Raw genomic sequence first — 14,673 nt, forward strand, 5'->3', positions numbered from 1 at the left:
AATCAATTACAGCTTATGTCAATACTGACGATTATTATTATTATTATTTATTTCTTAGCAGACGCCCTTATCCAGGGCGACTTACAATTGTTACAAGATATCACATTATACATTATTTCACATTATACAGATATCACATTATTTTTACATACAATTACCCATTTATACAGTTGGGTTTTTACTGGAGCAATCTAGGTAAAGTACCTTGCTCAAGGGTACAACAGCAGTGTCCCCCACTGGGGATTGAACCCACAACCCTCCGGTCAAGAGTCCAGAGCCCTAACCACTACGATCTAAGCGATTTTCCTAATGGTGACATAACCATTACACCTGTTGCACTCGTTAGCTAAATAACGTAAGTAATACATGATGTATGGAGACAGTACTACAGCTATACTGTACTTTAACCCTCCTAAGGCTGTAGTAAATCACCAACGAGTACTGCAGGAAGCCGTAGCTACCACTTTTCATATCCTGTACCGGCATGCTTACAGTATGTGAACACCTCTCTACTCGTTTTGTACATTTAGGGCATGTGGCCTGATTCCTGAATCATTTCCACATTAAAACATTTCTTACTCACTGTTCTAAACTGTAAAATCGACAGTAAGGACTGAATACTCTTTCATGTTCACACATTACCAATATTCTAAACCCATTTATTTGCACTCTGAGAACAGCTCTGTGCATTCAAATCTGAAAAAGAAAGCCTAATATAGCACTGGCTTTCCAAGATGTGTGATCTAATCCAGTTTGACCTTTTGACTTCTATTGAATAGTGTACCGTGCCGCATGCCTTTTCACATTGCTGCCTCAGTTGTATGGGATGATCACAACACCACACACTGTACAACATTGGCCTTCATCAGGCTTTGACACTTTGAAAATGGAAAGGCTTCCAAAGGCAAAAATAAACACGCCTTGGTTTTTGTTGAAACTCCCCCTGGGCATCCCAATCACTTCAAATACATTTTCCACACAAAGCAACGCCCTGTCATGTATCATCTTAGAGCTTAAACTGTCAGCCTGAAAAGCATTTTAAGGTGGTAAATATGTTGGGGATGGCATCGTTCCATATCTGTATTAGGGAATTCGATGCAGCTCCAGGTTTTTTGTTGCTGTATCCTGTGGTGCTGACTAATAGTTGATCACCCTAAATGTTCAAGTAATTCTTCACATAGTTGTGTGTTGACTAAATGTTCCCATGCTTTAGAGCTTTCATGCTTTAGTACAAGATTGAAGCTCCAGGTTACTTGAATTTAGGTATAACAACATGCTGGGCACAGAGAATAGCCCAACCCACACTACAGACTGCGGCAAGCAGTGATCAACCAAGATATATAGGCCTAGTTACCCATTGAAAAATTTAATTTTTTGTTAAAACTAGCATAAAGAGATGATATACTTCAACCCCATTTCATGCATTCAGTAAAGTGAAGCACGTAGACTTAAGGATCAGTTGGAATGACAGCTGAAGAATCACATTTAGAGCTACTGTGTCATCCTTTGACTGAATTGGTGTCTCGTGACAATGAGGAATGCAACGGTTTTTATTTAAGCATTTGTCTCATTTTAATTATACCTGTCTTATGAATTACATTAAAATCAAATTTCAAATGCAAGCCTTGATTATATTATGCAAATACTGTAAAGACGCAAACTTATTTTTTGACATTATAAAGTATGCAAAACACAAACGGCAATATTCCAATCTTTCTGATATATCTAGTTTAATAGAACAGCACAGGGAGCTAGAGTTTATCTATAGATGAATACTATTAAGATGAGAAAGGGCAAGCTTCCAGGAGTATCTAAACCTAATCCTATCCTTAAATCACAATTTTACCCCAAACGTTTAATTGAATCCTTACCATAGTCAATATAAGATTGTAAAATTGCTATTCCTCAGTGGACGGGTGAAAGATCATTCTCTCTACAACAGATGCTATTGAAAATGAGGACAGGATTAAAAGCAAGTTCTCTATCTTTTGTAATAGATTGCACTGCCATCCATGTTATTTGGGTAGCCCACACTTGGTAAACTTACTGTGACACTGCAGACCTGTATACAGTACAGGTCCAGGAAAGACTCTTCACTCAAAATTGCACACCACTCTAGTAGTATTGGAAAGATAGTATACCGGGTACTAATATAGCTCTGCAGACTGGCATTTGTTTTTACTTCACAAACTACTCCACATGTTATGCTCAGCTAGTCTTTCAGTGAAGTTTCATTGTCATCATCTTTTAAAATGATCCTATCCAGAATCTCAGACAGTGATCCAGAAAGCCGCTTCTGTCTCTGTGCCTCAGCTCTCTGGCAAACTCAGCAAGCAGGCATTCTCACTTCTCAACGGGCAATGCTAAGAGTCGACACGTGAGGGCAGGAAACATGTTGAGCCACTGGAGGCAGCAAGCAGAAAAGGGATTTCAGAAGACTGTACATTCGAAAACATGAGCGCAGCACGAATGCACAAATTTACCAGTTTGTGTTCTGTGTTTGGAGTCCCAGTGCAGGTAACCTCTCCAGTCTCCCACTAGTGCTGTACTACAGACAACTGCCAGTCTTTCTTAAAATGTACTGGTTGTAATCACTGACAGAATCGGAAGCTTTACTGTTATAATAAAAACCACCATCCGCACATTTTTTTTTTTTAAACACCTTTTTTAATAGACAATACTATTGTATATACAGGAAAAAATGGAATAAGCTAAATAGGCAACTAATAGATTGCTGTGTGCTCGTCCATTTATCTAAACTACTTTTTAAAACTCGGAACACGCATACAGTAATTTCACATGAACTCAGTAGGAAAGTAAAGCTTCTTGAACTGGGGACGCTGGACAGGGTAAAGGGTTAATACCTTGACTCTACATTTTATTTATGGCTATAAAATCAGGCAGGTCTGAGGGAAAGCAACCAATATCAAAACAAGTGTATCAATACACTTGGATTCTCTTTACACCTTGTGCCTCCCTGCATTTCCTTTTATTTCAGACATTTTTTATGTACTGTATAAATGTACTGTCAGCACCTGAGTCCACTGCCCGTACAGAAAGCCCAGCCGCTGCCACTCACAGAAACAGATGCTTTATTATTATCAGCTTTTTTAAAGGCAGTCACCAGATGAGCCTTGCTGTCAGTGGAGTGCGAGCCTGGCTGTTTTACGAGCTCCAGCCGGACAGATTTGTCCTCGGATGACCGATGACCACCCCACCAGCGCTCCTCTGTCACTGCGCATGAATAGTCATGAAGTGACTGAGACCTTTTCCTGTTGCAGCTAGCTTCAGCGCACACAGGCCCAACCATGGAGAGACAGGACCCACTGCAATGCTCTTAGTATCATGAACAGCCATTAACCAACACAGGTCGACATCTGCTTTATTCCCCCCACTGCTGTTCACATCAGTGCCATTAGTCACTTTCATAGGAGGCTTTCTTCACTGAGTCATCCAGCACTTACTATTGGGTGAAAGAATACGATAACACTAACTTCCTTGTTCATAAAGACAACTAACGGTTTTCAAGTTACAAAGGGATCTAATTACTAAAATTCCTTCGAATATGGCCATGTGCTACAATTGAAAACAATATAACAAGTTTCTGGATCAGGTGACTCTGTGTGCAATGCAGAAATCACATGATATTCTGTTTATTCTGTTTGCTAATTCTGAGAATTAATGCCTACAGCACACTGAAGAAAGCATCCTAAAAATCAAATTATGTGAAAAAATAAGCACACACACACACACACACAGAAGCCACGCAGTTAAACAGAAGTCTAGAACATATTAATGAATGGGTATTATCAATTCAACTGCAATTAGTGTAAATTGGCAGTTGTGTGTGCCAGTGTGAGCAGTTGAGCCATTCATGTCACTGTACCTCTCGCAGGCTCTATACATTTCCATGCAACGTGTTTTGACTTCTACATCCAGTAATGGCATACACAACAAATGGCACTGTGCTGTTTTTTAATCTTCACTGCATATTGTACAGCCTGTATGGCTATCTTTCATTTAACTTTGAGGATGGTTGACAGAGAGTGAACATGCTGTGTTTCTATTAGCACTCTACTGTACATTGAGGCTCAGAAAGACATGGATGTTACACAGTCTTTATTTCGCTCAGCTTAAACAGTCCATTAGATGCGTATTTATTGTTTAAAGTAGAAAGCTTAATGATTTTTCTGAATATGAAACAAATGCATATTCAGTGGCATTCACTAATGAGCTGAACAGACTCTCATAACCTCTAATATAATAAAAAGGAAAACTGTAAAGGACAGTGTTTGGAGATGAGATCTAGCAACTTGGAGGAATGTGTGTTTAAATCCCTCAGCCACTGACTGACTCCCTGTGTGTGTGTGTCCCTGAGTGACTCATCCAGCCTCACTATCTACTTTAGCTGTCAAAAAGCCTCTTCACAAAACCATCGTTTGCATCTTATTGTGGCAGAAAACCGGGATCTATTTTAAGATTTTATTTTCTTTCTTCAAACGAATTCCCATGGCGATAGAGGTTTGTGCAGCCCTTAGGTTTGGGCTTTTGAAAAGAAAAAAAATCCTTTCAGTCGATATATTCTTACAGGGCAAGCTATGTTGTTTCATTTTGTGCACATCAATCACTTTGTGCACATGTGATCCAAAGAAGGATTTTTAATATTATACTATACTTAAGTATTCATAAAACATTGTGTATAAAACTTGCTCTTTAACACCTTTATTACTACATTTTACATCAGCTTACATCAATGGCATCACATTTGCATGAATATTATATTTAAGCCAAGCAGAATGTACCAGGTTTGATGTTAAATCTAACTCAGCATATCCTGGAATGTCAAAATATTTCACACTGTAATAGGAGCAAAGGATACACATTGCAATTCTACAAAAAAAAACAACAACAAAAAAAAACACAACAACAATATTCTGCCGTATTCCAATTACGAATCCCATAGGAATGTCATTACAAATAAGGCAAATAAATAACACCTTAAAAAAATGTACTGCTAATGCTAGGAGAACCCAATCCAGACGTTCTCATTTTAAGTCACAAGATCTAGACCCTGCTCAACAAGGGAAGTCATGAAGTGAGCTGGGAATTGAAACCCCTACTCTTAGCTCCAAACCATTAAGACATGCTGATACCCGAGGAGTAATCAATTGGCTTGATGCTGTCATGAGCTTTTCCCCATCACTGAAAAGATGCAGCCACCTACAGGTATATATGAAGCTATGTGAATCCAGCCGTCCAACATTACCAGCTGCTGTACCTGATGGGAATGACATAAAACAGCCGGTATTTACAATAATCTTCAATTTTTTATATATAAATAAACCACTATTTTAAAAAAGAAAACTACAATGTATTGCCTTTTGCTTGCATTTAGGGAGTTGTAATCAGCAAATACAGTACTATGAACTAAATTCACACAGCGAGGGTGCATAAAGGTCTTGATAAATACTACATCACATGCCTTTATGAATGTAAAAGACATTAAAAACAGTGACTAATATACAGTACAGGGGGAATATTCTGTTTTTTTATGTTGCTATGGAAAGCATGACTCCCTAGCTGATTTGAAGGACAAATACATGACTGGAGTACCTGTACTGTATGTGACAATACAACCTCATTTTGTTAAATGCATTGATGTAGCAAAGTGATTTTCTGAAGCAACGTTTTTGTTTGCATGCACTGTATAGAGTAACATCAGTCATATCCTATAGTTACATTTATTTGTGGATCAAAAGGCTTTCAAATGTGACCAGAAGTTGATGTACTAGCTACAAAAAAAAAAAAAAATACATAATGCCATTCAAACAGCAAATCAGTCCCGGTTATGGTTAGATGATTTCAGCTTTCAGATTTGAAGAGATCACGCTGTCATGACTTACGATCCCTGGGGGAACCAGGCAGTGAGGTCACATGAGAGCCACATCCTAAAGACTTCCGACAACTGCTCAGAAATGACCAATAGAGATTGAAAACAATAAAATAATTGGGGCTTGCAAGAAGGGTGGCAAACTTGAAAAAAAAAATACAACACTGTTGAATACCAGGCAGTAATCTACAGATGTACGGGTAAGGAAAAAGTCACTTTCTTTATGATAATCAGTCCTGAAATAATGATCTTAACAGAAGCAGACCTTAATACCAACTTCCTAATATTTAAAAAATAATATTCACACACCTCATTTCACTGTATCTAGAAAGGTTAATAAGTGAGACTAATAATGGTCTAAAACCCCAGCTGGATTAATACAGATTTAGAGAGTGCTGGTATTAAGATCCTCCATGGTTTAGATCATTACAATAGACCCCCATGTGATCAGCTTGTGCCCAAACCACACACTTTCTGCACAAACCATGCTTTAAATAACCTCTGCACTAGAGGACGGCTTTTTTAATAGGCCTGCTGATTGTTCACGATCCAGCCTGTAATTCAACCTGTTCCATTAAATGCAAGCTCCCTGTAACAAGTACTTGGCAATGCCAGCTGAACTTCAACAAAATGTTCACTTGTGTGCAGACATGCCAGAACCCATTCCTGTACAAGCACCCTGTTAGTGTTCTAAAGTGTACACCCCCACCGGGAAGCCCCTTGTGGATGACAATGGGTCGATCTCCTCCACCCCCCCTCCCCAGAGCAATGGTTCCCTTACCTCTCATTGTCCACGCTCCTGAATCCAGGTAAGATGTGCCGGAAGCTGCTGTTTCTGTCGAGCTTGGGCTGGCTCTTTGTCCTTTTGATGGATCCTTTTAGCCGACGGCTCAGAAACCCCTGTAGGGAGGTCGGGATGAGAGAATAATTAACACACAGCAAAAGAGCGTCCTGCACTAGCTAAAACTATCTGAATTTTTCTCAAGTTCCCTTCATCTGTGACTGCTGGAAGCAACGTGTACTGTTGTCAGCCCAGCTCTGAAGATTCCACATCGGCTCCTGCTGCTCAACGAGCTAAGTCTGCTACGTCGGTGTGAGACTTCCCTAAGCCCTGGTTGCCATGGAAACTATTGCCTGGCATTAAAAAAAAAAAAAAAAAAAACAACTGTCTGCAAGACAAGACTAGCATATATACACCATACACACCAAGTTCTGAGAAATGCATCTGTGCTGCTTTTAATTTTTGTTTTGTGTGTGGTTTTTTTTCTATTTGTTTCAGTGCATTCTAAAGCAGTAACGGATTGGATCAGCTGCACAAACAGACTGAATGCAATCGATTTTAAAAAGATTCCACATATTGCTCTTTGTCATGTGAAACAATGGAAAGATGCCAACACCATAATGGTGACCCTGCTGTATTAAAACAACACTTCATGCTTGAAATCAGCGTGCTTTTGTAATCAGCACAAATTGACGGTGATATGGTATAATTCCAGCAATCATTTTAATAAGGGCAATTTTAAGCTGGCATGCATTGCAGAACCCCATAAAGTGCTGTGTATCCATCTCATGCACATTCAGCACCCTGTGGAATACATTTCTACGCACTGGCTTTCTTTGCATGAAGGGTTGAATCTTTATGTAGCTGTTTTACTTATTGGAGGTTTAATGTTTTTTTTATGTCCCCCCAGGACAACACTGGTAATGAATTCTAGAATCTCAGAGTTCTATTAAATGTGGGTTATGTGATTAATGTATAATTAATAAACCAGCACAATATTTTATGCAGACAGATCATTTGGTAGAATTAAAAAATAACACTTGTAGTTTAAATTCCAATGGAACAATTGCTATCAATTTGATATTCCACTGACATGGGAAAACAAAAAAAAATCAATTATTATTAGTTTAACAATTCAGGGAGAGTACAGTTAAGGCTGCAAACGTTTAATAGATAAAGCATTTAAATACATACATATATATATTTATATATATATCGGTTTTACAGTTTTTATATTTACAATTTTACATTGGTTTTGACTTGCACAGTATTTACCTTCAGTGGTTCACAATGCATGAAGATACTGAAGTAAAATCAATGCAGGATTCTCGTTTAACAGTATATTTTCAGTGAAAGGATTAGTAAATGACTATGTTGTTGAGGATGTTTGGTTTGCTTTTTACAGCACAACAGTTTGACATAATTCAAGACATCACATAAAAAAGTTTTGTTCGCTAATATACACATTTATTTTTTCTGCATAACATGGACTTGAATTCCATCTGTGCTGGAGAGTTGCAATAAGTGAACTACAAAGGACCAGGGCCAGAGGCCACTTGGACACCGCTTACCATAATTGGCAAGAACTTGGGGATGAGGACTATTTAAGGGAATAATATTTGAACACAGGGAAAAAAAAATTATGCTAACCACTGTAAGAAAATAAATGAGCTTAAAGGCAATGAAGATAAGGCCAATCCTCCTTGTCCCATGAATGGCAGCACAATTACTCTTTCCAAAAAAAGAATGTGCAGACATGTCCATTCTTTGGCCTGTCTTCTCATGCAGATGTATACCGTTTCCTGTACCCGCTCAAGGGGAACTCTTCACTCGGTGGAAAAGTTCTCAGAAAAAGGAGCAAGCCAGCATATGATCATGTATAGTATCACATTGTAGCTCTAGACATGAAGGCACTGGTTCTGTGTGTGGGATGTGATTAGTGATGATACCGTCGTCAAATGTAATCTCTATAATGACTGGCATCCAGCTATTATAACAGCAGACCAATACTGGGTGGAAGGCAGGCCCTGATTAGCACATCTCTGATATGGTTTATGGGATGCCAAATACATGATTTACGAACAAAACTGCAGGATTAATAAATGAATGCCTGATACCTAAAAAATGAATGTATAAGCGACTCCAGTCTGCGTCTTCAGTTGATGCACAGTAATGAATCTGCTGTATCACACTATATATCTACAATCGAATCAAGCAGTCACCCAATGGATGATGCCTGGACTTCTTTCTCCCCTTTTTCCAAAGCATCAATGCTGCTATGCTGTTGCTGGAAATGCAAAGCTCATCGTTCGGTTCTAGCACTCAGTTATCATGCAATCGTTTCAAGCTGTGCACCCGCTAATGAATTAGAAAAGTAGGGGGTGTTCTCTACTCTTTGTGCGATTGATGGGTTTATTGACAAAGCCCTCCCTTTCTCTCCATGCTGTTTGCATGCATTCATCATTTCATGCATCACATTTCCAGAAAGTGCTCTGAGAACAAAGTACACTTCAGAGCTGGCATGCGATTCGGTATTATACAGCATGGGTTTCAGATATTCACAAGCAGAGGATCCAAGAGCAATTTTAGCTTTGTTCCTAATGTAAGGGTCCCCCTGGCAACAAAAAACAAACCACACAGACAACATGTCTGTTACATTGAGGGGTGGATTCCATATATATAAAAAAAGAACTCTTTATGACATGTATTATTATTATTATTATTATTATTATTATTATTATTATTATTATTATTATTATTATTATTATTATTATTATTATTATTCACCCCTTAGTGTCTGTCTATGCAGTATCATTTCTCACATTGATTTCTCATACCAGCAGTAAAATAGAGACCAACAATAACATGTGTATTTATGTTTCAGTTTTTATGATTCCATCTATGGTTCTAGAAACACCAGCTCACCTGCCCCCCATGACAATGACAGTGACAGTCATGAACAATGAGCACCTTCCTATTTAAACCCCAAACTCTCTGCAGCCATTGCTTGTTTACCCTAACCCCTCCCACCCGCCACTCGAATTCCCTGCGGTAATGACATCACCATCCTTCACGACCTCTGGGGTTCATCGCCAGGGTAATATTTTTTTCATGGTAAAAAATGGCCTGTTTCACAGCATGTAAGACCTAAAAATAAGTATTTCAAGATATTTCAGGATTAAACATAACAGTTCTTAAAGCAGAAAAAATAGCTTTGTCACGTTCAACAACAAATATCAGGTAAAATACAACAAATATTTTACCTGAAAAACAGTAAATTGTATAATTGTTTTATATGTCCACCTTGAAAAGAAATTTTATTTTCACCATCAGTGATTTACCAAACAACTTAAATAAATTATGAAATCCATAAAAAAAAAAAAAAAACATCGTTCTCAGCCCGGCAACAGGAATTCCAGTTGTTAGAATTGTAGCAAGTAATATAACATATGAATGTATTTCAGCTGACAGCATTCATTTAATTATTAATTTAATTGCATTCCCTGCAGTTTTTTCAAATATTATCACAAAAATTTAAAGTAAATGAAGAAAAAAAAAATATTCTAATAAGATGTCATCATCCTTGAGTGAAGTCAAACAATGAAACACCCCACCTTTCAATGGAATGGTTTGCATTGAAAGATTCTGTTTCCTTTTTTCATTAAATTGAATAGAGAAAAGCTCTACCTCAGGGAAATTTGAAACACACAGCAGAAAGAAGACACTGCGGCCGGCTGGAGGGAAGCAGTGAAGGCAGCAGCAAGCTTTAAGAAAGAAACGATGCCGTGGATGAAGCTAGACATGCTTTGCAGATGAAAAAAGTGACCTTGAGAACAAAATGCCATTTTCATTCACTAATCAATGCTGCCAGCAAGACGAAATGCACAATGCATTTTGTTTTCCATTTAAAAGTTGCATGTGCAGAAAAGCTACACAAATTAGACAGCCTCCAAGTAACAGCCTTCATAAGCAATGTCTGATGAATTCTAACACTGTTTAAAGGATGGTACATTTTTCAGTAACTGGTAACTGTAATGGTTCCTTTTTCATCCTCAACACATGCATATGTCTGCAACAGCAAACTGCTGTATCATTTACAATAAAAAGTGTACACTTTATTGATTCTTGTAGGACCGGTGTTCAATCGATTTTTATTTTTAAATGATACAGCTGATCTGTGGCACAGGAAGACCAATTTAGTGGGTTAACTTTAATCCCATTGAATTCAAGGCACTAGATTTCTAACTGGATTTAAGGCAAGCACAAGCTGAACAGAGCAAAGAACAAAGCAAGACCGTCACACAACGTATATACCTCGAATATTATATTAAAAGCTGTGTGTGTGTGTGTGTGTGTAGAGAAGTGGTTAACAACACTCTTGCTCCCAAAACATGCAGTTTTAATCACATAACTGGGAAAGAAAACCAGAGACAGAGCACAAGCCTTAGGATGCCATGCTTAAATTACCACACAGGGGGATGAAGCTAACTTGTCGATTCTCATGCTTCCCCTCAATTACTCAGTAGCTACAGCAGCGCTTTCACCATTTTCTGCTAAATCTATAAAACCATTACTAAACATAGAGAAACTCCTGAAACAAAAGGAGATGAAACAAAAGCTGGAAAACAAAGTCCAATGTTGCAATTGGAAAAAAGAAACATGTAGTGGTTTGATTTCATGGTTAGAAAACTGCTAAGAAATAAATAATAATAATAATAATAATAATAGAAAACGCCTTTAGGTTCATTCCGTCTGAAGTGAGAAAATGCTGGCATATCTCTGGTTTTCATTGAAAATCTAATGTTTATTCTTCCCAACCGTATGCAAGATATGTGCCCCAATGCTTCCGTAATTGGACCTTTAAGACTCACCAAGGCTGATTTTCTGAAGTGAAGTGGGGAGGCATATTTATGTTACACTTGCCAGGGACTAAAATGACCCCAAGCGCGGTTCTACTCCAAGTTACCCTACATGGGGAAATAGGGGTGACGAAATTGGAAATGCAGGTGATTTAATAAACAAAAAGATGACATTGATGGCTTCAATATTAAACAACTCTCCAGCTCAACTGGTTCAGGAAATACAAGATTAACGTGGAGGGAGGGATAGGGCTGAAATGTGTGTGCATGCCAGCACGCAATTTTCTAGATTTGATGAAATGACCCTTAAACTGTGACGAAGGGATGTCAACTGCATTCAATGTTAACTGCATTCAATAATTTGGTTGTGCATTTCAATTGAGAATGTATCAGGTAAGCTAACACTACTAGTAAGCTAACACAATGTATGAAACGTGTTTCACAATACTATATATCAATTCAATACTAATTCAAGCTCACTAGAATGTTTTAGTAAGGAGCAGAAGCTTCCTTTTTTATGTCCTAATCATTTTCAAGGGGAGCCAATATTTTATTAAAAAGTGCTGTGTTTGGAATACTATAAAACACACTGAAGGTTTGTCTCAGCACCTCAGTTGCACGTAAGTAATGTACCAATGCCAGTATTTATCCAAGTGGAATCTACATTTATAGCATATACGGAGGTGCAAACATGCCATTAACATTTTATTTCCTTTCTGGCATGCAGCGTTTATTTAGCCTTGAAGAAACATGTAGCTAGTGCTGCTGCTGCCGAAAGATTCATTTAAAATACATTCCCCATTCCTGGGGTGGTTTATAGATTTGCCTTTTTTTACTAATTATTTTACCAGGATGAAAAGTCCATTCACATATTCAATCATTCACACAATGACATATCACTGCAAATATGACATTTGGCCATCAGATGCTGAAAAGAAGCACTTTAAAATCTGACTCGCCTGCCATGCAATAAACTGCCCCTGCATTTAACTATCCATATTGTATAATTGCACAATTGCACGCTGCAAAACCAAGCATGTGAGTGCCTTACAAACTACTTTGCTTACTTCAGTCTTTTTACACAGAGACATGATAATTACACTTGCAAGCATAAGCATTCCTCCATGTTAGAAGCTTCTCAAGTGCTCCCCTCAGACAAAACAGCTGTTCACAGGCGGGTTAAAAGCATCAGAAACCATTTTTACTAGAGCTAGTAGAATCCACATCGATTCACAGATTGTGAAAGGTCCTTATTATGGGTTGCAGGCTGGAGTGTGAAACAGTAACTCGTCTAAATTAGAAATACGAATACATGTTCTTTCCTACTGCACCTCTTTTCCTTTGGCTTACATCTCCATATGGTCATAAAAAAAAATTGTTAATTGAAGCTCATCTTTCTGCTAATGTGTATGATGAAGGAACTTCATAGGGTATTATCTTGGCAAGGGTTTGTAGGAAGTATGCCACTGGCAATGAAAATGTTTTTAACGTAGCATATTTAATATCACAAAATGTCTTATGACAGAGTGTGTAACTTGCAAGTTATGTGAAAGCACCAGTAAGCTGATTAACTAAAACTGCCATTTATTTATTTTGTGTAAAAACTAGAAGGGTATATGCCAAACACAGCAAATAATAGGAAGGTGTTCATCCTGGTAAGGGTGTAACACTTTGTAATAACAATCTGCAATTGAGCATGCTTTGTTCTCCCACAATTACAGAGGCGGATCCACAGTTTCAATACAAATTCACAAGTTTACCCTTTCAGTCTTAGAGCTGTATGTAATCATATGCTGTCAGAAATCATGCTGGAACCTCATGAACTCCAAGGTCTCAGTCTTTAGTAGTATATAAATATTTGTAAAAAAAAAAAAAAAAAAAAGTCCTTTTCTCATGTACACTCAATAAAGGAGCTGAAAGGGTTAAAAAAAAATCATGTGCTGTCATAGAAACAAACACCTTTCCATTTAGGAGAGCATTAGGGCAGAGTGCGTGTGCTCATACCAGTGAAAGAGTTTGTGACGCAGTAAACTTTCTTAGCTCAGTTAAAGGTAATCGATTCTTGATTATTACCCCTGTAATGGAAATTGACACTGCATGTGAGCACGTCTAGCATAAGCACTATAAATATATATATATATATATATATATATATATATATATATATATATATATATAGTTTAATTGCCTTTTTGTTCCTACTCCACTGTGTACACATTGTCACTACCAGTCACATGATTAATGCTCACTCACAGAAATTGATTTGCCCTCTCTAAAACACATAGCAGGGTCAGAATGAAGGCTTCTGTTCAATGCTTCACATTTGCACTCTCAAACGTTACTTTTCATATCAGTTTTATACTCCATGGGCCACATTCCCTGATCCCTACCTGATTCCAGCCTGTGGGTACAACTACGACCCCATGCAACGTGGAAAAGCTTCCGAATCCCCCATGTCAGCCACAGCAGGAGTGCTCTGTATTCCGATGGGATTAGGAAAATGTGGGAATGTTCAGCACAATGCCTGCCGCAGTGGCGTGCTTTAACACTTAACTGGATTTCTACCTCAAAACCAAAGAGTTCCAAGGATGACAAGGGGCGTGTATATATAAGCAGGCTTCAGCAGATAAAGCAGACATAGTGGCAGACAGAATGTAGTAAGAGCACTCAACCTCAACCTTCCCCAATTTAAACCATTACCAAGGAAACCACATCTATGTTACCGGAACAGCGTGACGCCATCGGGTTACATGAACACTTTGAGCCTTTCAGGGACACCTAATGAAACAGGATTTTTTCATGTTTCTGGGGAAAAAGATGCCACTACTGTATGCCCAGGAATCAGCTTTTTAGTGGTAGGTTCTCATTCATAGCCTCTAACAAACTGTAGTCTGGAGAATCATTCTATCTCTTAGCAACTTCCATTATGGATGGCTTAAATACTGATTATGAAGATCTATGAATCACGCAGCAATAAATTACTTCTGACAGCTCTCAAGATTAGACTGCCCCCTGCTGGAGAGGACTGGAATTAACCAGAACATGAACAGAAATAAAACCAAGCACAGGGATATAAGAACTACCGTAGACTTATTGAACAGTTAAATGTACTGTTTATCATTGCTATTCATTTGATTATATAT

At 38.1% G+C, this 14,673-nt stretch overlaps 1 protein-coding gene across 4 annotated transcripts in view; it reads right to left on the bottom strand.

The window, feature by feature from the left end:
• Positions 1-14,673, bottom strand: part of LOC131702889 (disabled homolog 2-interacting protein-like) — a 237,203-nt gene that overhangs the window by 88,570 nt on the left and 133,960 nt on the right. For all 4 annotated transcript variants that reach the window (XM_059005245.1, XM_059005244.1, XM_059005247.1 and 1 more), the window contains one exon: positions 6,672-6,790. In XM_059005245.1, the coding sequence (XP_058861228.1) occupies positions 6,672-6,790 (119 nt within the window). The remainder of the gene's footprint in view (positions 1-6,671; positions 6,791-14,673) is intronic.

Source organism: Acipenser ruthenus, chromosome 31 (assembly GCF_902713425.1).
Source record: "Acipenser ruthenus chromosome 31, fAciRut3.2 maternal haplotype, whole genome shotgun sequence".
Taxonomy (NCBI): Eukaryota; Metazoa; Chordata; class Actinopteri; order Acipenseriformes; family Acipenseridae; genus Acipenser; species Acipenser ruthenus.